General features: G+C 44.9%; 2 protein-coding genes across 3 annotated transcripts; one reads left to right on the forward strand and one right to left on the reverse strand.

Annotated features, from left to right (window-relative positions):
• The first annotated feature begins 10,286 nt into the window (after positions 1-10,286).
• On the forward strand, positions 10,287-21,149 carry eva1ba (eva-1 homolog Ba (C. elegans)). 2 transcript variants are annotated; one of them, XM_057044727.1, is made up of 4 exons: positions 10,289-10,546; positions 17,266-17,410; positions 19,037-19,125; positions 19,204-21,149. In XM_057044727.1, the coding sequence occupies exons 3-4, from the start codon at positions 19,059-19,061 to the stop codon at positions 19,626-19,628; spliced, it is 492 nt and encodes a 163-aa protein (XP_056900707.1). In that variant the 5' UTR covers positions 10,289-10,546; positions 17,266-17,410; positions 19,037-19,058; the 3' UTR covers positions 19,629-21,149. The 2 variants fall into 2 exon arrangements, with proteins under 2 accessions (XP_056900708.1, XP_056900707.1); XM_057044728.1 differs by lacking the exon at positions 17,266-17,410 and having other exon boundaries at positions 10,287-10,546.
• sh3d21 (SH3 domain containing 21) lies at positions 21,131-27,842 on the reverse strand. Its single transcript, XM_057044726.1, has 17 exons — positions 27,672-27,842; positions 27,217-27,374; positions 27,079-27,139; positions 26,888-26,997; positions 26,721-26,811; positions 26,593-26,651; positions 26,466-26,505; positions 26,058-26,152; positions 25,645-25,746; positions 25,337-25,388; positions 23,856-23,906; positions 23,659-23,776; positions 22,953-23,100; positions 22,066-22,134; positions 21,788-21,981; positions 21,587-21,650; positions 21,131-21,505 (listed from the first exon to the last, which is right to left on the reverse strand). Exons 1-17 carry the CDS (start codon positions 27,676-27,678, stop codon positions 21,473-21,475), a joined length of 1,452 nt encoding a protein of 483 aa, XP_056900706.1. The 5' UTR covers positions 27,679-27,842; the 3' UTR covers positions 21,131-21,472.
• Between the last annotated feature and the right edge of the window lie 88 nt (positions 27,843-27,930).

The following is a 27,930-nucleotide window of genomic DNA, read 5'->3' on the forward strand; positions in this document are numbered from 1 at the left end:
TCCGTGTTACCCTACACAGAATGTGCACTCCCTAATCTCCTCAGCACGGACTGGGGGTGCTTGGTGATAGTGAGTTCCAAATATTGACTGTCTAAAGCGCTGATCAGTCTGCAGCGCAACGCTGTCGTCATGCTCTCGTTTCACAATAGCAGATTTGATAAATCTGAGGGTTTTATATTCCAACCTGGACAATGACCATGTGTGCTGATCTCATACTGTATTATCTCACTGGTTCATGAACCCAGGCACACTTGAGTACGGTAAGTAATATAGCCTCCGCCTAAAGCAAGCCTTATTATACACCACCTTTGTTTTGATATAGGTTCAAAAATAATTCACCCTGTTAGTTCTTGTGATCAGCAAAATAAGTCAGTAGTTCAGAAAGATTCATGCGGTAAGATTTCGATGCCGACAAATTTGGAGAATTCCTTTGTCCGCGCAAACGTCCTGGTGTGTTTTTTCCATTTCTGTTCAATGAATAGAAGGTGACACTCTAAGCTGTCAGAATGTGGAGCACTTTTCTCTTTACTGCCACTGATCTGGGTGTATTCCTGCTGGAATAAACCTGTGACAGGTCACCAGGTCATTGCGGGACACACACAACACTCACAATTTAGAGTCTCCATTCAAGCTAGGGTGCATGTTTTGAATTGTGGGAGGAAACCAGAGTAACTGGAGAAAAGCTGCAAGCAAAGGGAGAACGTGCAAACTCCACAAAAAGGCTGTAAGTGAACCCATAACCTTCTTACTAGGAGGTGCTGGAAGGACATCTGGTTAAAATAGGAAGACAAATAACCCTACGGCCATAAAAACACAATGTGTCTCAAAGTTATTATGGTACAAACACAAGCCTTCTTTACTTTTGACAAGGCACCAACTGTGCAAAGGTGTCAGAGTGCTTGTTTTTCAGTGAAAAGGAGCTGGGCTTGTTGTCCCAACTGTCACCGCGTGTTGAGTGGAGCTGCAGGGGTTTGTTCCGGCAGAGAAGTGAATGACCGGCAGGGCGACCGCCCTCCAGGAGGATGCCTCTAACCCCAAACTGTTGATTCGGTCAACCGTGAGTCAACATTCCCCCGCACGGGGGTGGGGGGAGGGGAGCTGGAAGGATGATGGGACAGTGGAAAGGAAGTGCAGTGGTGTCGAATGATGACACGGGGGCTTAACCTTCGGGAGCGGGGGTAAACAGGATGAGAATGGCTGAGTGGTTTTAGAGGAAGGAACGTGTGCCGCTGCACAGTGTTGCAAAGGCTCCAGGGCAGGTCTCCTTCAAACAAGTGTCTGGATATTAAAAACTAAACTTTTGACTGAAAATACATAAATGTCCAAAAGAGATCTCGCATGGTGGATGCAAGGCTGAGTATTTTCTGTCCCTCAGAACAGGCTTGTTTCTAACCATAAAGTGACTTCCAGAGAAAGCATGAGATGCGTCTAAATCAGCTCAAAGCCACACGGAGAGGCTGTGGGCATTTGAAATCGTTCACTTAGCTCTTGTGTTTGCTGCTGTCTCCCAGCCTGTTGGGTCCTGTCCTCAGAATGCTGTGCCGGATAAAACCTGCACCCTTTTCAGCCACGCTGACTTCCAACCTGCCGCTGATGGAGCTCTGCAGGTCCGTCAGCAGCTGTGTGCAACTGTGTTATTATCTAGATTACACTCCTCCGGCGCGCCACTTTAGGAGAGGGATGATAACAAGCCGGCACTGAATGGTTTTTATGTATACATAAGCATACATGCATCAGCCAGATTCTAATATCCAAACACACACGCTGATTTGCCTTGAAAACAGAAACCAGAGTTCTGAAGGGTTGCCAACATTCTCTCCTCACAAGTATTGAATGGCACGCTCACTTTTCAGGCTTGCGTGTCACGGAGGGGTACAATAACATTAGGATTTCTCTGGCTGCGGATAAATTATGGTGAGGGGAATACGTAGCCTCTTAATTTTGACTTTATCCACGTAAACCAACATCCATGTAGTTCATGACATTTTTATTATAAATATGTCAAAACAAAGTTTCCATCTCAGATCGATCTCCATGTTTCCAGCTCTTGGAAAATAGTGGTGAAAAATGCTACTGAGAAGCTGTAAATATTCAGTGGAAACTGGAAACTGATTCCACATATTAATACCAGTTTCTATGTCATGTACAGGATTTTTTCTCTCTTTTTAGCTTCCAAGACTCTAACATTGCTTATGGTACCGGGCCTCAGCTCTGGCCCGGGCCCTCATTCCTGCTTCATCTTGTGCGACTCCCAGTGACAGCTTTTATTTTTACTTCCCGGCTGTGGGACGACTCCTTCAATAAAATAAAGACTGCGTGTTTACAGTAAATGTAAGGATGTAAGCACAGGCGTGGTTGTGTTTTGCTCAAGTAGATGACTTTGGCATCCTTTGGGAAACGTGTGTTTCCAGGATGCGTAACGAGCAGGATCACAGGGCGACTGGGGATTATTTTTGGCCCATCTCTGCTGCATTATGTCCAAAGACTGCAACCGATGGCCAGATGGATAAACTACAAGGGCGAATCAAGACAAATCTGTTTTTATACTTAAATTCTTGGGAATCCACATAAACAGGAAGTACCGCTTTACACCTTGCCAGGTGGGATGCTCCTAAAAGCAAAAATCTGCAAGTGCATCTACATTGGTTTCCTTTCCTCCTGCTTTTGATTGGAACAGTGTTTAATTATTTGTTTCACGATTAGTTTTAATGTATTCATGCTGAGTAGCACAGCTAAGCTCAGGAGCTTTTAAACCAACAAACAAATGTAAATGACCTCTTTCTCAACTTGACATTTAAAAGAATACATCTGTAAGTCCCTTTTGGGCTCATTTCACCCTGCAATCATGGGACAGGAGCTCATGAGAACAACACAACACTTCAACAAGCGTCGTCTTTCTTTGACACTTTATTAGCTGTTGATAATATTGAAGCTACGGGTCAAAAGGTTGAGCAGCTCTGAGGAGGTTATGAGGCTGCCATCCTAACGTACAGCTAAGCAGCGTCACATTTACTTAATTACTCCCCCTAAAGCAAGTGCAGTAAAAGTAATTTTGTTACGATCATCACCCCTGGTATTCAGCCAGTGTCTGTTGCCTCTGGCAACGGCAGGAATCAGGGCTGCAGCTCACAGCAGCAGCGGCTAAATAACGAGAGCTAGTTTGAACTGAAGGCGCTCCACACACATTCAGTTGCAAGCTTTGGTTATATTGATTAAAAGCATCACCGTAATCCTTTAAAAGAACATAAAAAGAACCTAATTGGCCTAATGCTTTATTCCTGCAGATGCTAAGCAGATGTGCAACAAATCAGTTCTGGTAAACAAATTAGTGCAATTTAGCACGGAAGCAAACAATCAAGAGCTTCTTCTCAAACATTACTAATCATTTATGCATATATATGTACTGAAGCCAGAAGAAGCTAATAAAGTGTTGCTATTTTTACTCTTCATTGGGTTTCGGTTTCTTTGTTTTGCAACTCTTGTAGCTTCATCCTGTGTGAACCAAACTGGCACCTCTGCAGTTTCCTCCTAGAGAGCCCGTGATGTTCTCGACCCAAAAGTTGTTAATATTTAAGCCGCTCAGTCCTGTTTTTGTCTGTGCTTCCTGCCTGGTTAGTTGCTACACTGATTTGTTGCCCCTGCCCCCCCCCGGAGTCCATCCATCACTGTGTTTGGGACGTGTCTACTGTGTCATGTTGAGGGAAACAAGGATCTAAAACAGGACCAACGGCGGAGGCAGGGTCAAGGGCCGACTTTCGTGTTGTTGGCTGTGGTCAGTAACTGCACAGCATTCCGCCTGTGGGGGCCGACCAGTGTCAACATTATTTTGACAGCCAGCAGCTGTCCTGTCTTTGCGCGTGTCCCCGAGTTTCTGACGCAGGTTTTTTCAAGTCGAAAATCTCCGACCGCAGACCAGTCGAGCGGTGACAGCCCATCCAGATGGAGGCGTAAATCCTGCGACGCTGGCTCCAGCTTTCTTTGGGAGCGACGCTTTAATCAAACCTTCAAATCACTAATATTGATTTGGTCTCAAATTTGACAGCGTGTAAGTGGCGGGGGCCGTACTTCCACTCCTTCTCTTCTTGGCATCTCAACTGGAAATATATATGAAGCCAGCTCAGGTATCAGGTGTCCTTATTATTACTAGTGTTAGGAATTAATTAAGCATTTGTTTTTACCCCCACTGCCCTGAATCCATCACCAGTCCCAAAGCTGTGCCTGACCTGCTGACCTCTGAACCCCACCCAGCTCAGCTTGTAATTAATTTACTTGCATGATCTATGCCTATTCTCTCCCCTACCTGTCCTCCCCCTTCTCCGCCCCCTTTACCCAGCTGGCCATCAGCAGGAACCCCCCCTCCATTTCCCCACGTGAACCTGGTTCTGTTCAAGGTTTCTTCCTGTTAAAGGAGAGTTTTTTTCCTGCCACTGCCGCGTGTTGGAAGTCAGGCCCTGGGATTCTGTAAAGCGCCTAGAGCCAATTTTTTCGGTGCTTTGTAAATAGATGAATTGAATTGATGTTTTATTTCTACGCAGATGATTTATTTGTGCATTGACAGGTATGTTCTACCATACTGAGATGAAAGAGTTGAGCCTGGAGTCCCCCACACATCCTGTTCATATCTATTAGTTTTAGTTAGGTTTGTTCCTGACGGATAAGTGGAACTAAAGAACGTTGAACAGCTCTATTGTTTCATTCCAAAGCTAAAAAACAAAACAAAACTTGGAATCAGAAGCTCAGTGTTGCCACTGATGGTGCCAAACTTTTATAAAGGAAGTCATAAAAACAAAGCAACATTGTTCTTGCTCATTTCAGGCCATATACTTGAGATCTGTAACAGTTCTGTGTGTAAAAAGCACCACTGTTGCTCACGTGGAAACAGCAGTTCTGGAGCTGCAGAAAAAATGTGGCCAGATGTGGAAATAATTATTCATTGTGTCGGGCAAAAGCGGGCTTTTTTCCCCCTCCTCGGACAGTGTGACGGCGAACCGGCGTGAGACCATTAATCACACAGCTGTTATCAGGAACTAATCTGAAATTATGGAGGAAGAAAGTTGAGCTCTCACGCTTTTCACGTGGCTCCCAGGGCGCTGGGATCCACACAAAGAGCTGTAAATGAAAAAGTGTTTTCAATGTTCCCCGTAACGATGTTCTGATGTGGTCAGCTTCAACAAGAGAAATATTGTTTAAACATGAATAAACGATTGTTTGGGGAAGATAAAGGAGAGGCCGTTCTCATTCCCAAATGTCAACACGGAAGACTTTTTTTGTGGTCTTCATCCCCGCGGCACCTTTTCCTGATGCTTAAAACTGAATTCAGCTGTTTTTCCCCCTCAGTTTCACAATTACATCTTTATACAACGACTCCAATGAAGTCGGCGAATGAACACGTCGCAATTTGGAAGCAGGCGGGTGTCTAAGAAGACCAGATAAACCGGTTAATTATTCTGGACTGATGGGAAAACGGAGCCAGAGCGGGTCCAGTGTGTAGCAGACTGTGGCTAAGTGAGGGATTAACCTGCGGATTAACCACACCTCTGGCGTTTCCAGCTGGTGTGTGTTTCAGCCTCACCTCAGCATGAGTTTCGCAATCCAAAGGATGAGGTCAGAATATTGAGTCACAGAAATCCTGATGAGGAACGCCAGGGTAACCCTGGAGCTTCAAAGTTTGCTAAAAGACAGTTAAACAGTTATATTGATTATATTGATCTTCAAATCCTGCGTTTGGGGTATCCAGTTACTATACTTATGAGACCAGATCCTAAGGTAGACCCAGCATGTACATCTGTATGTGAGAAAATGTTATGCAGCTATTGCTTGACCAGAAATTGAAGAATGCTAATTTATTTTTGGTCTTTAGCATCAGTTTAACCAAACAACAGGCCATCATCGCGCCAAGCATCCTAAAGAAAGGGATGAGATGATGTTAGTTTACATTCCTGCAGTGTAATCTCCATTATTAAGGAACACTTGGCACGCTATCTCCTATCCAACATGGAATCCTTGCCAATTTAAATAAATAAACGTTGACTGCAGGACTATTAGCGCAACAGGAATTTCGAGCTTTTGTATCCTCATTACAGCTGGCAGCTAACTGGGGGACTGAAAGGGGAAAGCTAAAGATAAGGAGTGGAAGGAAGGAAAGCACAGAAGTGAGGAGGGAGCGAGCGTCACGGCAGGCCGGAGATGTTTATATAATCCCACCTCTGCTGACTCTTTTCGGCCTCTCTTTACTCCTCCTCCGCTGTCAGCGTTGAGTGGCAGAGAGCAAACGCAGGTGACCACCACTGAAGGCACCACCGCTCAACAGGCTTCACGTTTAGTTTCCAATGGAACGCAACATTATTATGTTTTAGGACAGTGTTGGTTTGGAAAAACGGAAGGCATTAAGTCCATCTTGTAACATCTATGTAACCTCGTAAAATGTACCTACATAAATTCGCCAACCAACCCTCAAAATATAAAGATTTCACCTTGCAATTGTGTAAATGTAATAACATTTATGCACAGATTGATTTAGCTTGATACAGGAAGCATTTAGTGCATTGACCCTTCATTTAAATTGCAAAGGGATTTGTAATTTATGCGTTATTCTGTTTTAAGGGCTCATTTGAACACCCCTTTTCACACAATGCTGCACCATGTGCCAAATGTTTGTTAGTCCAGATGCTGGTGTCTTATCTGTAAGGTAATCCACTCCTGGATTTAGGAAGAATGTCTATAGATCAACACGATTCTCCGTGATCCAGGCATTTCTTGTGATCCCTCCAATCGTATTCCCCTCCATACACGGTTGAAAAAGAGCTCTGGCCAATGTCACAAAAGAGCCTCTGCTCTCCGGCAGTGAATGCTTTCCCAGATTTCTTGTTAACGGCCTCTCCAAGTCTCTTTTTCCAACATATTCCATCAAATACGTTTAGCATGGTAGCATGATACATGACCCAGGAACACTGAAAATGCACCTGGTAACCTTAGAGTCACCTCATTCATCCAGCTATACATTCCCAAGTCCCCAGAACTGACCCATGTTTTCAGTATTTTGTATCATTTTAGGTTCTACTGTGACCTGTACAGAACAGGATGAGGTTTATTTTTTAGGAAAACCTGCAGGAGACCCGTCAGGCTAACAACGGAACCAAAAGTGAATGTATGTAGCCGAGGGAAGTGAGGAGGAACCGACTGCTTGTGTCGTTCAGGACACACATTCGCAGGTGAACGAGCTTGACGGCGTTCCGGAGTAGCAGCCTGCAGGGGAATCGGCGCGGACAGATATTGGATACTTGGAAAAGCCCCATTTTTGCGCTCTGAGAGGTCAACAGCGTGAACATTTTGGACTAGATTGAAACGTTTCTCATCCTTTTTTTGCTCAAAGGGACAGAAAAACAGCCTCTCGCACAGGAGCACGCAGCTCCAAGATGTCGTAAAGAGCGACTGCTGGCAGACGCCTCAAGCCTAATTTTTTATAGGGAGGACCGGGGGCCACAGACATGTGGTTTCATGCATGGCAAAAAAGGGCGGAGTTGCTGGGAGGAGACCCAGTCAGGGTCCTCGACCGGATCCATCTTTTAACGCATGTCCTCTTTGTCTTCGCTCATTCGTTCTCATTTTCCATTGCATTTCTTTGATCTGTGCATAAAAGCAAACTTGAGCCTTTATGCTCTTTCGCAATCATCAGATTTCCTCCGGTGCCTTTATCCCACCTTTCGACAGCCCTGACCCGTCTTCCCTCCACGTGCCAGCATGTGGAAAATGTGTGGGTGAGATGGAGTTCTCATAAAATACTGACTATTAATCTGGTTTAAGGGCAGAGTTTAGCTTTTGTTCCAAGGGAAAGTTCGCGCCGGCAGCAGGCTCGCTAAACGAGTGCAATCATGTTTGAGTCTTCTCCACCTCCACTGCACACACACCCACACACACACACCTTTGCTGCTTGTTTCATCCTTCCTTGCTTGTGGAAAGCTCCAGTTATCAGCAACACGCCCCTTCCTGGCTTTGTAGAACTTTCTGATGAGCCAGAAATACTGAAGAGCACAACTGATGCGACCAAGGGGAGGCCTTTGGAAGTCATAGGTGCCCTGTAATTAGGGAGTGCTCATTTCTCTTGAAGCCTTATTTTCAACCTCTCTGACATGTTCAGGTCTTCTCCTCTTCATCTCACCCTTCCTCCATCTCTTCCTCTACGGGCACATTAAAAATGCTGATGTTAGCGTTTCAGGCTCATCTGCAGCAAGCATCATCTTAATGAATGAGAAATGTTGCAGCACTCCTGGGAACAAGATATTCCTTTAATCAGGTTCTCGCATGATGCCATAAGGCCACCATGTTTTCACCAATATCCACCATTGTTTCACACGCAACATTAAGGTGGGTTGTTTGCCTCCACAGGGAAGTTTAGAAGTATAGACTGGAACAAATCCACTTCTCTCTCCTCCTCAGCCTTACTCAGTCAGTCAGTTATCGAATTAGTCTTTTTTTTAAAAGCGGAATCCTTGACACACACTTTGTCCCACACACTTATTGCGTAATCTCCAATGAAGCTTCTCCAACAGAGGTCCTCTTTGTGCCGCGCTTTTCATCGTGAAGCCGGAGAATAAATCAGCGACAGAGGAGGAGTTCAGCCATGACTGCGCTCACCGATGCAGCAGGCAAACAGTTCCTTGGCACTAAATGATTCCTTTCCTCTCAACGACTTCTCCAGATCTTCATCTTTGTTAGGGGCAAACATGGTTTTGTTGTCAGTATTTTCCTGCTCCTGATCGAGTAAGAGCCCCTCTCTTCAACACATTAGCTCCCCAGCAGTTATTCTGTGTGCCGCCATCGTTCCGCCGCCCGGTCGATGCACTTTTGGTGTCCTTTCCACCCTAAAAAAGTACCTCTTTGTCATGTTGCGGCAAACGACTGTAACGTGACACACCGGCTGTATATAAAGACCCCCGCAAACAACAGTGGAGGGAACTGTTTGATTCTTCGTGTGTGAATGTTTGTTAAAGCAAGGAGACAATTTGGATCTGAAGAGAGGCTGAAGGCAGAAAGATTGCTGAAGCAGGAGGGGAACTTGAGCCAAAATGGTCCAAAAAAGGGTTTTTCTTTAATTTAGAGACCCCTGAGAGACCCTCAGGTCAGGATAGAGCCAATAAAAGGCAGAACCTTCGTTAGAAATTTGTGGGTGTTGGTGAATATAATGTAAACTAATATTGCTTAACACTCCTCATTTGTGTAAAGTCAAACTCTTGTTGGTGACTCGGTGACTGGTGAGCTGTGGGCTATGCGGCGCAACTAAATAAATCTCTGGTTGAACTTTTGATTAATCTCCTCTCTTTCTAATTTCCCCACAATGGGTTGCGGCAACATGAACGCGAACTGCAACTACCATTGAGGGTTTCGGCAAAATTCGGTCGAAACCTCAGTGCTGACAAATATTTACGAGCTGAGGCTGCGGAAATGCTAAATACTGTAAAAGCTAAAATGACACTGAACAACGGTGACATTTGACCAGTGTTGCTCTGTTTCTAGGGTTGATTGTTGATGCCAACCAACTCGAGCTTGTTTTAACGTTAGCAATAGGCACGTCAATGTTAGCTTGGCAGGTTTGTGATTACAGGCTGCTTGTTATAGCAGAGCTATATATTTCTGTGTAGGAGGGGCTCGTATGTGAAATATAGCATCTGAAGACAATCTAAAACACATTTTTTTCCCCCAGAATACAGATCTGACAGTTATATTTTCATCCTAGAGTCCTTGTTGTTGTTTTCCCAACACGCTGGACTCAGCATGGAAAATTTAACGTGTCTGGAGTGGCTTTCTTGTTTCCTTAACAACAGCGGGGGAAACTCCCCCACCCTCCCACCACCTTCACCACATCACATCCCAACCCACACACAGAGACACACTCATCCTTGCACTTCTATTTTTGTGAGGACTTTGTGAGGACCCTAACGCTAACTATCCCATCTAACCCACTGACCCTAACCTAAACCCAGTACTCACCTCAACCATAAAAACTTTAAAACCTAAAACCTCAAAAAGTCCTTTGAAGTTGTGAGGACCATCCAAAATGTCCTCACTTTGCTAGTAGAATGAATATTTTGTTGCTCAGTAAGTAGCAAGCACAAGAACACACACACACACACACACACACACACACACACAGGACCACTACTTTTCCCCAACCCCTCAAACTAGCCCTTTTTGGGCTGTTCCACTTTTTTAATCAGAGGGGGGGATAGTATGACAGCTTTTCATGCTCCGTGTTGGGAGCTGGGAGAGAGCAAACTCTGTTAGTCACTTGTCTCCAACTTTGAGAGGAAGTTACCGCCTCTTCCCAAGGCTCCACACACACACACACACACACACACACACACACACACCCGCTCAGTCAGGAACACACGCGCTACAGCAGTTGACCACAGCAGAAACAGAGAATGAACTGAACACTCAGCACCGCTTTGTGCTCCCGTTTGGGGCTGAATTTGGAGGGAAAGAGGGCTGACATTTACACCTTGCCTGAGGCTTTCCGTCTGGACCGAGCCGGTTTAGAAGCACTCCGGTGAGTATGACAGTTGATTTCAGTGCGCGCGGAGAGCCGTAGCACTTCTGTTACTGAACTTTCCCGGTTGCCTACAGTTGTTCAGAGCATCTGCAGGTTTCATTGGTTTCCCATCAGAGCAGCAAGACCAAGCTGCTCTCCGCATGATCCAGTAATCCTGTCTTTCACCGGTGATGTTTTTTTCAGAAAACCTACTTAAATAACGACTCGTATAGCATTAATAGTCATAGTTCGGTTCCCAACGCTGGTGAGTTAGAACAGCAGACCTGCTTCCTGTGCAGCTGCACATTATTGTTCAGCCGTGTGTGATTAATATCTGTCACCTTGCTACAATCAAAGCAAACATCCTGTCGCCAGGAAAGGCAGATGTCAGGTAATCAGAGACGGCCGGGCATCGTTGGTGGTTCACCTTCGGTGGACCGAGGGATGTTCAGGCACAGCAGGGCGGACTGTTTCCCAAAGGCTTTGGTCCTCTCCGCTTGATGTTTGTGCTTCGCACCTCTTATCAGGGGGACGGGGGACGCTGGGCGGAGGCAGCACCAGCCTGGACTGTTCTCAGAGGTCTCCTTTAATTCACACTATCTGATCCTCCAGTCCATCAGATAACCTTTCATAGAATGAGCATGAAGTTAAGAAAAATCCCCCCAAGGCTGGTTTGGGCAGGCTGACCTCTCTGTGACCCCTGCGACCTCATCAAGCTGCTAGACTTTACTTTTCACACGGAATCCTGGAATATTCAATCCGTTGTATGAGCGGAATTTTTAACTTCCCGCATCGAGTAGTGCGTCAAAGCGCCAACAGACTCTAATAACCAGCAAAGACGTTGTGATTGAGGTGGGTTTTTGTCTTTATTCCAAGATTAAAAATAGCTCCTATAAAAACTTTACTTTTATTCCTATGTTGCTTACTTAATTAACATTACCGAGCGCTTAGAAGTGGCACAAGCAGGAGCCATTAATGACTGATTTAAGGCTTAGACGTGACATTATCACAAGCTTTTGGGTTTGTTTGTTTGTGTTTGTTTGTTTCGCCTAAATATAAAGAGCACAATGCATCACTTATGCCTGTTGGGTGCACAGAAGAAATATTCAGCACCAACAGGTTAAAATTTCCCCTTTCTGATCCGAATATATGACTTCATTTTCGCCCTAAATCGCCCCGGAGAGACATCCAACGCAAAGTGAGGACATAAATGTGTGAAAGACTTCCCAAAGCTCATTTTGGTCATGACAGGGACTCTTCACGCTCCCCCGATCAGCTGATCGTCAGCTGCGTTCTCGGAAGAACCATTTTCCATTAACAAAGGCTCATTTAGATGTTTGCCTCCTTTAATCTCTGCTGCTGTGGCGGCGGCTTAATGTGGAATTCCACGAGATTTCCTCCGTTGTTCCCTCTGATCATCTGGTCCTTTATCCAAACTAAACACATCTGTTATGTTTGGATCTAGTTCTGCTTTACATGAAGGTAGAAATGACAAAAACCTCAGCGTGTTCACTGCATCAAAAGAACCGAGGTGATGTTTTAGAGGCGTTTAGAAGCTCTAGATGACACCATGTTCCTCGTACATATATAAAATATAACTCAATGTACGCTGCCTCCTTATGATATACTCTATATTGCTGAACTTGTGCTATACATTTACTATAAACTCGGAAAATCTTGATTTAAAATCCAGCAAAACATGTTTCCACGTTACAGAAAAGAAAAATGTTCTTCAACTTTATTCTCTGATTGTATCTGAGAGTAGATGATTCTCTGGACGCCTAAGTGATCACCTGTGATGTCACTGTTCTTTAACAGGCTTCATGGCAGCATTGTTTTAGAAAAGAGGCTTTACAGTCCCAAAAGGGATCCAGTTTCCACCACTTTTACTACTCCAAAATAAGTCCCAAGAGCCTTTCTGGACCTAAATTCAACAGCGCCGCTGAGTCGATGCTACGATCCGTATCGTGGAGGCAGCAAACACGTCTCTGAGTAATCTGTAGGGCCCATGTAATTGATCCAGTCTGCGCTGCTGCTGGAAGGAACGGATTGATGAAAAGAATGACATCATGCTTCTATTTTTGGGGCTACTTTTCCAAGTTTCACATGGTCTGATGCCAAAACGTGCTTTCAAAATCGGCATTGGGGGGGTTCAGCATAGATTTCAGCATAAAGTGGAGTGGACGCGAGCGGTCGGTGACTGTCGTCATGGAGACGTTAAAGCCTGTCAGAAATCCCACACACTGCTTCATCTGTGGCACCATGAAGAGGATTTCAGGATATCTCCACCTTATTTACATACAGCTCCCTTCAGAAACACATCTGTATGCTATTACCCACTCACCATCACCCCCCCGGCTCACGCTCATATCTCTATTACCCCCCCATTACATGTTGTAAAACACCAAATCCAGCAGTGCCCTGTTCGCTGGCGGGACGCCGCAGACTCGACCCAAGCTAACGTGTTAAATAATAACGAGCAGACAATGTTTGACTGGTGCCAATCTGTGTTTATACCTGAGAAACAATTTAGCCCTTTTAAGTCAAGCTGGTTTTACTTAAGTGTATGTCAAATAATAAAATAAAGGCAACGCTGCGTTCTATGCTGCGTTCTACGCCTCGAACACTCAGACCACGTTCAAGAACAGTGAATCTGACTGAACTTTGTAAGGAGTTAAAAGTCTGACTACAGCACAGGTGTGTGTCTGAGACCCACTTCAGAGGAAAGCTAATAAAACTTTATATTTGTGTAGGTGTTTAAGATTTAAGTTCAGGTCATAGACGATTTTAAAAGCTTTACGTTGCCTTTGGCAAACCGGTGGAATCCACCCAGTGGGAAGTGATTGGCATCTTATAACAAATCAGATGTAGCACAAGTGAGAAGAATCTGGTTTATTTATTAGAACTTTGCTTCCCAAGTTGAAGCATGACTGCTGGAACCACAACCAGCCGTAGGCTTTAGCAGTCTTTTATTGGGACGTTTGTGGCCCTGTGAGACCAACAGTGTCCACAAATTCATTTTGTTTTCATTTACTCTTATGGTTGAAGAGGGACAGATCGGACCTAGCTCCTGCAGCCGGAGACGGGGTATTACTAAAATAGTCCCCCAGATTGTAGACAAAACAGGTGTAGCATTACATTACAGTTGTTTGAAGGGGGAAAAAACAAGTCTGTGTTTTGGAGGTTCTATGATATGCCTCCTTATACACTATTTACAACAGGCCCTAACATAAAATAAATTTTAAACAGATGCACCAAGGCAACAAGGGGCTCCTTTTCTCTGCAACCATCCTAATATGGTGCAATCTATGCCCAGGAACATCATGCGCCGTGGTTACATTGAAAACAAATGTTGGTTTTATAAGGGCATCAAAGTGCCAAATATTTTAATAATACAGTAACACATACAGCAAACCTGTATTTTAGATCTCAGCTGCGAACAAAGCCAGAGACGGCAGCTGGCCTCCTGCAGGTAACAACTAGCAGAAGCATCAGGCATTAGCATTAGCGGTTTAGAAGTTTTAAAAAAAACTCACAACTAAACTACTGCTTTGAAGCAACCAGCAAGGCTTTACACAACTTTTGTTCCATCTATCTAATATGATCCAGATGAAAGCCTAGTTAGCATCTTTCTGTTAAGGTTTGGTTTGGTGAAATTTGAGGAGCAGATGTGTTCTGTTACCTACAGAACAGTACAAACTCCATTGTCTGCTGCTGTTGCATGTAAATAACCCAGCTGCCATTTCAAGCCTAGACTGTTGTTGTGCACACAACCACTAGATGGCGCTTGAAACGCAACAGTTTGTCAATTCGCATTTTTGCGCATCAGCCAGTGGCGTTCTATGTTGCCTGCCGTCCTGTCAGGCGCTGTTTTATTTTCTCCAGATACGCTCTTGGACGTGTTGAAGGCATCTGTAAAGGAATGAGGCTTCACCCTGTGGATTTAAGCAAGCACTTTTACACACCAGCTGTGAGCTAACATCTTGAACAACAGTCTGGTTAATGCATAAAACATATCTGCTGTTCTGGGAAAAACGTGATTTTCCATTATGGTAAAATAATTTGCTGTTTCCCTGATACATATCCAGCAAAGTTTTTAGCTGTTATCAGCTCCTAAAAGAATTTCTTAATGCCTCAGAGAGCCACTACTTAGCGGTAATTGTGTATTTATTTAAGGCGCAGCTTTGTTGAGTTTGTTCCACAAAGCTGAAAATGGCAAAGGAATTACTTAGATTGTTTAATTGAATATTGCAATCTGTTTTTAATCCCAGCAGCAGCCTCACAATCAAAGTAGGAACTTTTTAATGATTTCCGTAATCCAGAGGCTGGAGAGAATGCCGGGAGAGATGGCAGCTTCTGGGTTTTCTCACAGACTGCCTTGGTGTGGTAAGAAAAGTAAAAAGCAACAACAGAAAAACAAGGAAATGTCATCGGCCTTGGAAGCTTTCCCAATAAAAAGTCCACCAAAATAAAAAATATACCCCTCCCTATTGAGAATTGACACCCTGCACAGTTGGAGGTTTGTGACCCAAAACAACATGAAGCCTGAACTCTGAATAGTTCAGTGTCGTCTGCGTAGGAAGGAAGAGCCGTCGGGGTTATCGGCAAGAGGTTGACAGCAAAAATAAACCTCATGTCTGGAGTTTTTCTCCCACCCCGTTTGTCCATCCCAACCAAAGAAAAACAACTTGGTCAAAAAATAGCACATGACCTCCTCTAAGGCCACAACACTGCAGCATAATGTGTTTGTGTTCAGTCTTCAGTCTGCTGACGTTGTTAAAAAATAACCAAGTTTTTGGGAAAAAGGCTTAAAGCTGTGAGATTTTAGAGGATCTATGTTTAACGTTGTGAGGAAAGCTTTTCTAAAGAGCCTAAGCAGGAGTATTTCTGTAGTTGGGGACAGAGGGACAGGATGCCTGGAACGTTTGACCTGAGGATATGAGAAAAGGAAACAGTAAATGATACTGTAGATATGAAAAAGAGGATTAACGTCATAGCGGCACAAGGCCGTGACGGACCAGGGCGAACGTGGCATAAATTCCCCATTTACGTTTTTGGTTTTAATTGTTGCATTTTTTCCAGATCAAGTCCCCTGGATAAACGTTAGCATTTGTTGAATTCATCTGTAATTCTAGTTATTATCACACAGTTGCTACGTTGATTTGAAAAAGAGTTCATTCCGACTGCCAGGAGGGGCAACATTTGTCACAGAAATGTGAGTCAGGTCGCTTGGATGACTGAAGGTTGAGTCATGGGATGGCGAGGGGCTGTGGAGGAGAGGGTCTGTTCCTCATTTCCTTCCCAGAGTAAAACAAAACACAACAAAACAACATGGCAGGGTAATTAGTGTTTAGATAGGCTTTAAACAGGTCTCCAGATGCCATTAAACAGCAGAATCGAATTCCTGACTCCTGATGAAGTTCATCTTTGCAGGATTCCCGGGTGAGCAGACACCGGTTATGGCTCTGTACGGCGTCAAGTTATTAACGTTGACCTGAACGGAGCCGTGGCTGGAGTCATGCGATCGTTATTGCCCTTGAGATTAAGACAAAAGTCTCTTTTAAGGGGTATGTTCCTCAGCTCTGCCTTGGTCCTGATGAATAGATTCCATTAGCAGAAGGAGATTAGTGTCTGTAGAAGGTGAAGAGATGAACTTATTCATAAATGAAAGAAAATGAAGGAAAATTGGCCCTTTTTTCCATCTCTGTGCAGATTTAAAAAGAAACTTCATCTCTGGGTTCCCATGGGCAGCGAGGGGGTTGATTGGACAGAAGGTCACCATGGCGACTGCCACTTAACCCCCGAGTGCTGTCTCACAGGCTCGGTTGTGTACATAGGTTCTGCCAAGAGTCAGCAAGATCAGAATCTGGCCTGCAAAGCGCAGCAGCTCTGTAAAACCAACTGTGGCAGGCAGAGGAGCTTTTCCAAAGTTGGGAATCAGCACAGCACAGCACTTTTCACAGCGCCCAGCCCTCCACCTGCCATCTACCCCCCCCCCCCCCCCCCCCCCCCCCCCCCCCCCCAGCAGGTTTTCAGAGGTGAAGAATATGATTCTGCGCTTGATTATAGAAAAATCCTCATCACTTGAATCCAAAGTTAGGGGATGTTGTGCTCTTTTTCCTACCCTTTTAGCATTTTTTAGGTCTTCAACTGGTCTTAAACTCAGATTCAGATTTTAAGCCACGCTAAGAGAAGGCAGATGTTTCCTTGCAATTCTTTTAAAAAGCAGCAACCCCCATGTTGTCGGCGGTTCCTCTCCACAAGGCTGTGCTTCTTACGCCATGAAAGAGCTTCACCCAAGCAGCTCGCACGGCAGATTACAGATGAGTAGAGACAGGTAGCAGTGATCCCACAGCATGATCCAACACACTACAGTATCCCCACCCACACAATTACAGTGCAGACTTCATAAGCAGAATTGAAAAAAAAATGCAGATAACAGCAGTGTAATTATCTTCTGTCTCCTCTAGTCTGAGAAACATCATCTCGATGTTAAATACAGCGAGTTGTGTGTTTGGTTAGCGCGGTCCGGTCCTGCAGAGCCACAGAAAACTGGAAAAAACCCTTCTGTCTTGTGTATTCTGTGACAGGCTGGTCACTGTTTGCATTGCAGGCGCCTCAATGATTCTGGATCTAATGTAGCTGGATGTGTGTGTGTGTGTGTGTGTGTGTGTGTGTGTGTGTGTGTGTGTGTGTGTGTGTGTGTGTGTGTGTGTGTGTTGCATGTGTCTGTTTAGCCCTGGAGACCAAAGCTCACACATCCCAGTTCAACAGCCAGGGAGAAAAAGCCAGACAAACCGGGTCAATTTTTAGATCCACATTCCAACTGTTGAGTAAAGCATGAGCTGGAAGTGAGGAGGTGCTCCGGCGTTTCCTCCAGTGGTAAGTTTTAAGCTTTATTTATACGCCTCATTCGGTTTTACATCTGCTGTGTTTATTACTTGGCCGCCTTCCATACGGCCTACATGTGGTGCTTGAGTTTTACGCTTGAAGTCTATCGAAAGCCACAACAAATAAGTGTAAATGCGGCATAAATCAGGTGTTTGTGTCACGTGAAAACAATGCTGAGGCCTTCGGGCCCCTCTGAGGACATCAGTATTAAACTCCATGTGGTTTGTCTTGGAGCCCTGGTGCTCAGGTTAGTTTCAGGATGGGGGGGGTTATCATTCGTCATCACAGCCACAACAGGACGCACATGTTAAAGCCACTGGATGTAATTTTCTGCTGCCGTAGGGCCGTCGGGCCTAAACAAGGACAACAAAAGAAGCGTTTTAGCGGTGCGGCGAAGTAGGACGGCATCGCTGAAGTTGCTGTCTCACTGCTAAAATGAAAGCCAGGAAGGGACAGTTCAACAGAAAAAGAGTTACACATAATTAAGAGAAAAAAGGGTGTTTGGAGAGTTAAGCCCTCCGCATGGTGAAAAGTTGGATTTGCTTCGCTTGGTATCTGTTGTTTGTTTAAAAACAGCGTTGATTTTAAAGTGGTGTTTGTCTCTCAGACAGAATTCTGTTCTTAATGGGACAGCAGCAGGATAGCGAACAGGCAGAGAGTGGCCAGAAATGAAAGAGCTTTAACTAAAGGACCAATCAGCTGCGTCCGTCTCTCATCAAACCTCTAGAATTCTATGATCCTGACGTAATTTTCTTTAGACCTGGAGGTTGTTAGCGACCCAACCAATTGATCATTTTTCTACTATTTCAGGACTAAAATCTCCATATCTGGCTAAAGCATCGTCCCCGATTCCACATCACACCTCAGCCGCTACTCACAGAAGTGTGTGAACCCCTCAATATTGCACTAGCTTCAATTTCAAATGATCTTTCAAAGTCAATCATTTTAAGTAAAGGTGAGCTGGACTTATAAGATCCAGCCAGTTCCTCAAGTTGAATTCATCCAGGCTTCTATTTCCATGGTTCCGGATGTCATTCTGTGGTCCAACACGTTAAAAGGTTTTCATTGAAGCAACTTCATGGACTTCCCCTTCAGTTCTGACTGAACGTGCGGCATCAGCCACATCCAGCAGGGGAAGCCGGGTCGCCTGTGTTCAGGTTCTGAAGGGTCCATCTCTCCACAAAAAGACAATATGCAAAACTGGAAAACTGTGGAAAGAAGAATCCAAGGCATGAACAAAACCCGTTACTGGAGCTTCATTTTCAGGGGAACGGAGCTGTAGCTCAAGGACGGCTTCGCCAACTGATCTGGGGGTCCCCCCTTCTGGGAGGGAGGCCTGTCCCAGTGCTTGGAAAACCTGACTGTTGACCTCTTTAATGGGGCTCTGTCACGGTTCAGTGTGAATGTCAGAGGCTGAGTTCCGCGTGTAAAACGTTGGATTCAGTTGAAGGTTTAGGACGACACAGAGGAGCTTTTGAGGCTCACGAGCCTCAATCCACCCGCGCGGCGTCAGAACGCTCTGTCCTCGGGGGTGTGGGGGTCGACGTACAGCTGCTGAGCGGGGGACGGCGGCGTGAACGTGCGTGTGTTGAGGTGTAACGCAGGACTGTCTTTCAGGTGTGAAAAGAGCAACATCGACATGGATGTGGAGGATAAAGAAATGGAGCTCCTGAGCAACAGCATAGCTGCGTATGCTCATATCAAAGGTGGGTCAGAGGTCAGAGGTCACGGCGTGGGTCCTGACTCCCTGATATCTGAAAAAATGTTCGCTTTTTCTATTGCAGCAAACCCGGAGAGCTTCGGCCTGTACTTTGTGCTCGGCGTGTGTTTCGGCCTGGTGCTGACGCTCTGCCTCCTGGTCATCCGCATTTCATGTAAGCCACGAACCAAGATGGCCTCCTCCACCCCGGAGAAGAAACCCCTAAAGAACGTCGCTGAGAGGGTGGACGAGAGCGCGGAGGAGGAGGACGAGGACGGCGAAGACGCCGAGGCCCCCGTCCCTTCGCCCAGCACAGACGCACCTGTCAGCAATCACACCAGCCAATCGGACGGGACCCTGAGTGTGAACGTCTTTACGTCCGCCGAGGAGCTGGAGCGGGCGCAGCGGCTGGAGGAGAGGGAGCGCATCATCCGTGAGATCTGGAGGAACGGCCAGCCCGACATCCTGGGGACAGGAACGGGAACTATTGGAAGGGTGCACTACTACTGACTCCTGAGGCCGCAGCGGCAGCCTTCGATCGGCTCCGCCAACGCTGACCTGCGCGATATTGCACTTCCTGTGTGGCGAGATGAAATTAGAAAAACAGGTTCCTGAAAGACTTATTTAACTAAACGGGAGAGTGGCAAGTGTATGGGACACCCTGCGTGATGTTTAAGGACCCAAACAGACAGTTGTGGATTCATGTATATAATAGGAGAGCAGACGTGTTCATACCGTGTTGAAGTTCTTGAAGGATGATTAAATCGCTGATCATAGACTGGATTTGTGTGGAAACCTTTCCTTTTTTTCTTGGAACTTGGAGAACCTTTTGCTTCATCAGGTTACACGTCCCCTAAAGTACCAAAGTAATTACGTTTCTTTCATCTATGAGTCCAATAAATGCGCGACTGTGTTTTGAGGAAAAACGTCCCCATAGGAAATGACAAAATTAAAGGATTAAGTCAAGTCATTTTGTTTTTCCTCCTAATTACCTGCCCCAGACAAACACAGAGCCCTTTCACTGCGCCTCCGGGCCGCAGATGTAATCAGCTTGATGAGACAAAAACTTTTCTGATGAGGCAAATGGAATTCCTTTTGTTTGCTTGTTTATTTTTAATCTTGCACAATTGTTATTAAATTAGAAACATTAGAGAAATAGATTTATTTTTTTTAAAACCCCAACTGTCAGATTTGATAATAAGGGCTTGGTGCCAGTGGAGTCAGATGACAGATGATAAGAGATGTAATATGATTGCTGGGAATGAAATTCATTTCCCGTCTTCTTTGAAAAAAAACAACTGAGTTAGTGAAAGCTCCTCCTGGAGGAGGCTTCCACCTATCTATCTATCTATCTATCTATCTATCTATCTATCTATCTATCTATCTATCTATCTATTGCTTTTTCCCATGCTTTTTGTGTTTTATAGAAAAAGCATTCTTTCATCTTGTTATTTAATCTGTGCTGCCATCAATTGCTTCTTTGTTCACATAGTTTGATGTATTTCGTTCCTTTCGTTCCTGCGCCTTCAGTGACCTCGTAATATTTAAAAATAGCCTGTTCCCATGGTAGTTTCTGGTGCACCCGTTCTACGATGACCTCCAGATGTCGTCCAGATGTGCTCTACAGTGGGTAGCACTGTCACCAGCGCCAATATGAGAGAGCAGATCCGCAGCTGTACATTACATCGAAGACTGGCATGTTTCAATTGTGATCAAGTTTAAGCCTTCGGTGTGCAGACGTTCTCAGTCTGTCGTTTTTTTCTAAATCCAGCCAGGTAAAGTCAGCGTGTTTGACAATTTTACTGTCAACTTGGGGCAAAGGCTGAGTTTTCAACTCGATTGTGTCACAGAGCCGTTTATTTAACAGTCAGCTGCTTCAATCTCAAATAAATTTCCCAACTGAACCTGATGGTCAGGGTTAACGTGTACAGCTGTTTGTAAAGCGCTGCGCGGTAGTGACCTCTACTGGTTTGATCTCACATTACATCTGGTGAAAAGATTCAGTGCCCAAATAAAAGACTGAAAACTATATTTTAATGTCTTTGCAAAATATATCATGGATAATCACTCGTATGTACAGCTGCATATATTACATATACTGTGGTCCAGAAAGTCTTAGAACTATACATCAGGTTGAAAATGGAATGTGTTGAGCAGTAATTGTAAAGCCATTAAAGCAGGCCCCAGTTTAAAAACTTTAGAATGTCCAGTGCATGTTCAGCCTCAGTTATGATTGTCTTTGCAGTCGGTTGATCCGTAGCCTCTGTTCGATGGTCCTTTTGTTCTACTTCTTGTCCATTTTAACAGCCAGAGGCCCAGTGTGTCCACTCACAGTGTGTGTCAGGAGCTCAGCACTACAGCTTCATTCTCAAACTCTGCACTTCCAACTGAAAAAGACAAACCACTTAGTAACAACAGCACAAACCAGGAGCCAGACCCGACTATTCTTTAGCGGCATTCCCATTGACCTGCAGGATGGTCCCTTTACTTCTCTCCTGGCTCAGTTCTTCTTTCAGTTCTTTAATATCTTGCCTGTATGGAAAAAAACAAATAAAAAATGCATAATTGTGTAGTCTGTGACCATGTAGGTCCAGTATAGCATCTTTATTTACATGAATAATTAAGAACTAAGCTTGAGAGGCTGTTGTCTTATTAAAAAGAGAACTCACTCATGTTGCCTCTGTAGCAGCTCCAGAGCCATTCTCAGCTCTTTAATTTCAGCCTGCAGATTTTCCAGACTGATTTCTTCTTTCTGGATCACTGGCCTGCCGTCCACGACCACTTTAGGCACCGGAGGTCGAGAGGGCGGTGGCGTCTTTGGTTGGTCCGGTTTCGCAGGAGATGGCAGTAGGTTCTCTGAAGTCTGTGCATCGCAGTGGAGAAAATGTAGACCATTCATCACTAGTTTATGGGAACGACACAATTGTGCTCCAGCCATGTGACGGACCTTTGGCAAAGCGGGAAATCTGTCTGTCTGGACCTTGGGTGCTGATTCTGGTTCATTCTGGTCAATGCCCTGGGGTGAACAGAATGGCCCAAAATAAATTCAATCTTTAAACAAACACACTCATTTACTTAACATTTCCATTTATAAACATGGGAAAATGCCTGGTTTTCTTAACCTAATACACCTCTTTTAGTAATTACAATAACTTAAATCTAAAAACAGAACCTGTTCTTCAGAAACCTGTTCTTCATGGTACTACAGCGCCTCCCAGTGGTGAGAAGATGCCATTGCATAACCGAAGGTCGTCTGACGTCATGCACGTCAAATAATTAGGTGGCATGCTTAAAAACGTTAAATCCTGACAACCTCTAAATGATACCAAATAAAAGGCAAACATGGGTTAATGGAGGGTGAGTTACTCTTAGAAATATTTCTATGAAAGCCCAGAGAGGGGGCCAGAAATTGTTACTGCTGTTACATGGGTGTAACCAGGGTTTTCACCCTTTTAAAATAGACCTTATGGCTGTACTCTGTCCAGTCTATCTGAGATTTCAGGAATGTCTTTGTTAATGATTTCCCCTGCATGACAACTGGACCTTGAGAGCAGCAGTAGGTATAAAACTCTATATAAAACCAAAACAATGGCTGTCTCTCAGTGTGACCATTCCTCCTGTGTGATCTTTAATTATAGTTAAAAATTAAAAAAAAAAAAAAAAAACATGGGAAAATGTCACTGCGTTTACACTGTCAAACACACACCAAGTGCCAGGTGGGAAATCTGAGACTCGAGTATCCGAACCTAAAGCAGTTGCCTGGCAAACCCATGTTGCAAATGTCATGGACAGAATTTGGGTAGGAAAAACAAACCTAAGAAATAATTCACTTACCTGGGTGGCCGTTATCAAGCCTGACGGTGGTCTCCTCTGGGGGGGTTTGGCTCGGTTTGCTGTGGGGTGAGTTAGCTTTTCAGTCTCCAAAACCACGCCATCGAATCTGTCCGTTTCCTTCACCTCTGGAGCCACATCATCACTGGCTCTAATGAAAATAAGAGGACACACATCCTGGTATAGTTGTGTATTTTTGACAGTAAAAAGTCTTTCTTCTTCTCTAAAGATGGGTGAATGTGGCTTCCGGTTTCCTTTTCTCTGAGATGGGTGCAGGTGCAGCACCTGGCAGCTGTGCTTTGCAGAAGTTCAGCATCCTGATACGTCTCTCACCATCAGTACACAGCAGGGATCCAGCTTCACGCCACTTACTTTTAACATCCAAATCAGACTGTAATGTGCCGATAAATGAGACTGAAACACCCGAGCTGATGCACGTGGAAGCAAATTTGAGATAATCCCTGTTCTTACTGGGTTGTTTTTCCCCCTGAGTGAGTCAGTCCGTGCCGTTTGCGCAGGAAACAGGAAATGGGTTCCAATCTTACTCATGACACATTTCCACTGAGTTGCTAAAGGTCAAATGTCCTGGTATTTGTATTTTAAGGGCAATATGGCAGCTTGTGCTAGCAGGTAAAGAGCGTCAGACACCGACACTTTTTACCCGAGGTTAAAACAATCAATGTGACAAATACAAGACAGCTATACTCACTTGGGTAAAACCTTGTTGGGTTTGTCCTTGACTGGAGGAGGACTGGGTTTGGTGATGAATGGCAGCTTTACTTTAGCTGGAGGGTTGCTTCTCAGGTCCTTCACGTCCGGCTTATTGTCTGTAAATCAGTTTTCACACACATATACTGTCATCCAGTGCAGCGTGTCAGGGTCAAACCAAGCAAATCTCAGGTTTACCTTTCACTTTTGCAGGACTTCCGTTCTCCAGCTCTGATGCCTCTGTTTTCGCTGAAAAAATAAAATATATGCCAATAAAATATTGGCATATAAACAACATGGATTCATTAGAGAATACAGAACTGATCCAGTATAATTATTTCCTTGGAAATGACACCAAAAAGGTTTATAATGTCCTTCGAAATTTAAATGTGGCTGATTTGATTTGATCATTAAGGAACGGCTTGTGGAGAAATGAAACCTAAAATATGACCTCTGATGATACAGGTCAGACATGCTGGTGTGACTTTAACACAGCTAACAAGCAGCCACATGGGAATGTATAGTTGCACACGTCACCATACAAGATCAGGTCGCAGCTGCATCCAATAGTGCTTCACTAATGGTTCCACAGGGTTTTAACAAGTTTCTCAGGGAGCGGCGCAACCACTGATTTCAGGACTTTTGGACGCTGACATCAGACATCTAATTCGCTTTATCTCACTTGGTCAGAATAAATAAAGCAGTTATTCTGGTCACAGCTGCTACATAAATGCAGGCACAAATCACAGCCTAGAAGAAGAACAGCAACCGGTGATGAAGAAGAACTGGTCGCCTACCTCGCATCCTCAAAATATTGTGCAACATTTCCCCCCCCCGGAGCGAATCCTCCACCCAGCAATAGTCGCTCAAGTGTTGCTTCTTGTTCTGGTTGTTCAAATCTTTGTGTCAGCGCTCACATCCACCCCTCCTACCCCCGGGTTTCCTCCAAGACTCCTGAAGTGAGTCACATGACCAGTGCCACCATCCCCCATCACAGGCGGAGATTTCCTGTGAATTGTTATGACTGTTACCACACAAGGGGGGGGGGGTTGTACCGACCGTAAGGTACCACAGTCGCTTTATATTTACACCAGCTTTTTTTTTTTTTTAAAGAATTCAACTAATATTTGAATTTTCCATTGCAGCCATGATAATTTGAGTAAGCCACTTCCTGCTCTGGCTTCTCAAAGATGAGACCTCTTCTGCACGTGTTTGTGTTCCAGCTCAGAAGGATTCTGCCTTGATCTGCCTCTTTAATTTCATGGGAACTTTGCAGAGGAGACACCGCGTTGACAAGCCCCCCAAAGTAAAACAAGCATTCAAGCGATTGACATCTCTAACACATTAAACCCACAAAGCAAACAAAGTCACACATTCTCAGAACTGTCATGTGGCCCTTTCATTCGGCTCTCAATGGAGATCAAAGGGAACCAAATGCGACCTTATTACGCAACTGAAAAGCTACTTTTAGGTATGTGTCACATTTGTCACAATTTAGGCGTCAAAATACTAAAGTGTGTAAAAAGAATGTCTTCTAGGCTCTGTATGAATCCATTAACTACTGAAGTAGTGACAGGCTTGTTTCAGAAATCCTGTTGGTGCCCAGGTCCACAGCGAGGACACGGCCGACGCATCTTAGGCTAATTTAGCGCAGCGTTTGCAGCGTAGTGCTCACTTACCGGGGGGCTTGTGTTGAGCGCTGCGTTCAGGCAGTTGGGTTGAGGATCCAGTCTAGAGAAGGAGAAGCAGAAACCTTTGGGCAACCTCACTCCTCAATGTAAACCTTGACGAATTCTAAAATTCACTGCATCCATGACATTAAATGTTTGCTTGTCGCTCAAATTAACTTCAAAATAGCACAATTCCAAAAAGCATTACTGTAAAACATGTCCACGACTTCATGGCAGAACAGTTTTCAAACGCGTGGTACGGAGCAGGTCCAGCACGGGAACGACAGTCGGGCTAAAGTGGATTTCACTGGACTCACTTGCAGAATGTCCTTCGGCGGAATCACCATGACAAAGTTATCGGGAAAGAAGCCGCGCCGTCCGTTTAGCTCTCCCTCCCACCAGCCTTCATCTTCTGTTTCCTTCACAGTCAGAATAAACAGTCACAACAGTCTTTTGGGACGACGGGAGGTTAACAGATGGTCAGGGAAGATACATGAGTCACGCTTTTATCCTTTTTATTTGAGAGATTTGGGAATTTCTGTTGATTTCTCCACCTGATTTGAGGAGCCACCACATTTGGGTGATATAAATAAACACATTATGTAATCTGACACATGATTTCTGACAGTGGCTCAACTGGTTTGACTGGATAAACATAAAAGAGAAGAAAATGCAGTCGGAGGAGTCCATCAGGGAAGTCACAGAAGAGTGTCAACAAGCATTTCCGAACCTTATTCAGTATCACTATGACGTCGCCTTTCTTCAACTGCAGCTCATCCTCCGTTTTAGCCTGGTAGTCAAACAGGACCTGGCAACATTCTGTCACTGGAGAGACGAGGACATAAGTTCAGCTGACATCAGTCCATATCTAAACAGGAAGCGGGTGTGAGGAATAACATGTTTCGACTGAGAGGACAGATCTTATCAGCCTTTACAGGTGTCACATGACCGCCTGAAATTAGCTAGAAGAGACTTGGAGGTGCGGTGCTGTAAACCTGGAGCCATCACAGAGGCCACATATGACCCCATTCGTGAAGAATTCAGCTCATAAGAACCACCTGTGACGTGTCTGAACACAAATAAACCCGTCCCGTGACTTCAGAAACAGCCCGGGTCGAGCAGGAAGGTGGGAACTTACTGGGTTTGCTTTTGTTCCTCACGCTTGCCTTTTGAGGCATCTTCATGCCAGACATGAGAAAAAAGAAAACAAACAAGGCGATTACAACAACATACAGCTGAATCAGCGAAGCGTGTCTCCGTCCTACCTCCCGGCTGAAAACATTAGCGAGTTTGGGTCTGCTTTTGCCATCGTTGCTTTTGTCCTCTGCGAAACAGAACAATTAGCGACATTTGCACCCGAACAAGAGCGACGGCTCAAATCCTCTCGGCCAACCTTTTGGCGCGACAAATATCTCTTTGACAAAATTGGAAGGGAATGCTCCCACTTTGCCGTCTTTCACGCCCATCCACCATCCATCTTCGATCTGTGGAGAAAACCCAAAACGCGCTCAAAAAGAACAACCCGTCCAACCAATGGACTTGAGGGCCTTGAGCCTCTACCTCTCTGATGATCTCTATGATTTCCCCAACGTTCAGCTGCAGCTCGTCGGGGTTCATGGGGTTGTAGGTAAATGTCACCTCACATTTCCTCGTTTGTGGCATTTTCTTTACTGCAAACACAGAAGCCGCCGGGAGTGTGGCGGTGAATAGGTGTGGGACGCACTTTCCCCTTCACGCCACATTTGACCTACCGGTTTTTCTAAGGCTTCGCGGTTCCCTCTTGCTGTCTCCCATTAAGTAAACTGGTATCTCCTGTGATTCGAAGACAAAGCACGCTGTGTTTTAACAACCAGAGGGAGTGTAAAACTACACGCTGGTTGTTCACCAACCTTGACAAAGTTGGAAGGGAAAAGGCCCCTTTTTCCATTCAGTTCACCCAGCAGCCATCCCTCCTCGCTGGCCTTGGTGACGTTTTTCACCACATCCCCCATCTTCACCGTGAGCTCGTCGCTCATGGTCCCTTCAAAGCCGATCAGGACCAGCACCTCTGCAGCGCAGCCATAAATGGGGCAGAAAATCACATTCCTTTTCACACTGTTGCTCTGGCCGTTTGTGTTATTTGCCCTGACATTTCTAAACCGATGAATTACTTTTTTTTGTAGCGTGAGAGAGAGAAATATCAGAGCACCAAAACTGCCTACAAACCAGAAATAAAGCTTGTTATTTTGCAGTTTTTCCACATACCATGGTAATGGAGCTGTCTCTGGACAGGCATCACAGATTCACAGCCACTCAGTCTATGACTTTAGCATTCTTAATGTCGTAAGAGAGATAAAGGACTCACCCATCATCGTTTCTGTTTTCTCCTCAATATGTGAGTGTTTAATTGCGCTTTAATCCACCAAAAACACCGGAAGGAAAGCAGAACTGAAATACCGTGGCGGAGTTAGCTTGCCACAGTCCTTCCTTCTGTCAAACATTAACATTGAGCAACTGTTCTCCAAGGCTAGTCATGACAAGTCAAGTTGTCATGAGGAGGATGGCTCTCTCTCTCTCTCTCTCTCTCTCACACACACACACACACACACACACATACACACACA

The sequence above is a fragment of the Takifugu flavidus genome, chromosome 10, assembly GCF_003711565.1.
Source record: "Takifugu flavidus isolate HTHZ2018 chromosome 10, ASM371156v2, whole genome shotgun sequence".
Lineage (NCBI taxonomy): Eukaryota > Metazoa > Chordata > Actinopteri > Tetraodontiformes > Tetraodontidae > Takifugu > Takifugu flavidus.

Coding starts and splice junctions, on each gene's coding strand:
- sh3d21 (XM_057044726.1), bottom strand. Junction 26,812..26,887: donor TCATAGAGATCATCAGAGAG/GTAGAGGCTCAA, acceptor TTTTCTCCACAG/ATCGAAGATGGATGGTGGAT. Junction 25,747..26,057: donor TCATAGTGATACTGAATAAG/GTTCGGAAATGC, acceptor CTGACTGTGAAG/GAAACAGAAGATGAAGGCTG.
- eva1ba (XM_057044728.1), top strand. CDS start 19,059: ATGGATGTGGAGGATAAAGAAATGGAGCTCCTGAGCAACAGCATAGCT. Junction 19,126..19,203: donor TGCGTATGCTCATATCAAAG/GTGGGTCAGAGG, acceptor TTTCTATTGCAG/CAAACCCGGAGAGCTTCGGC.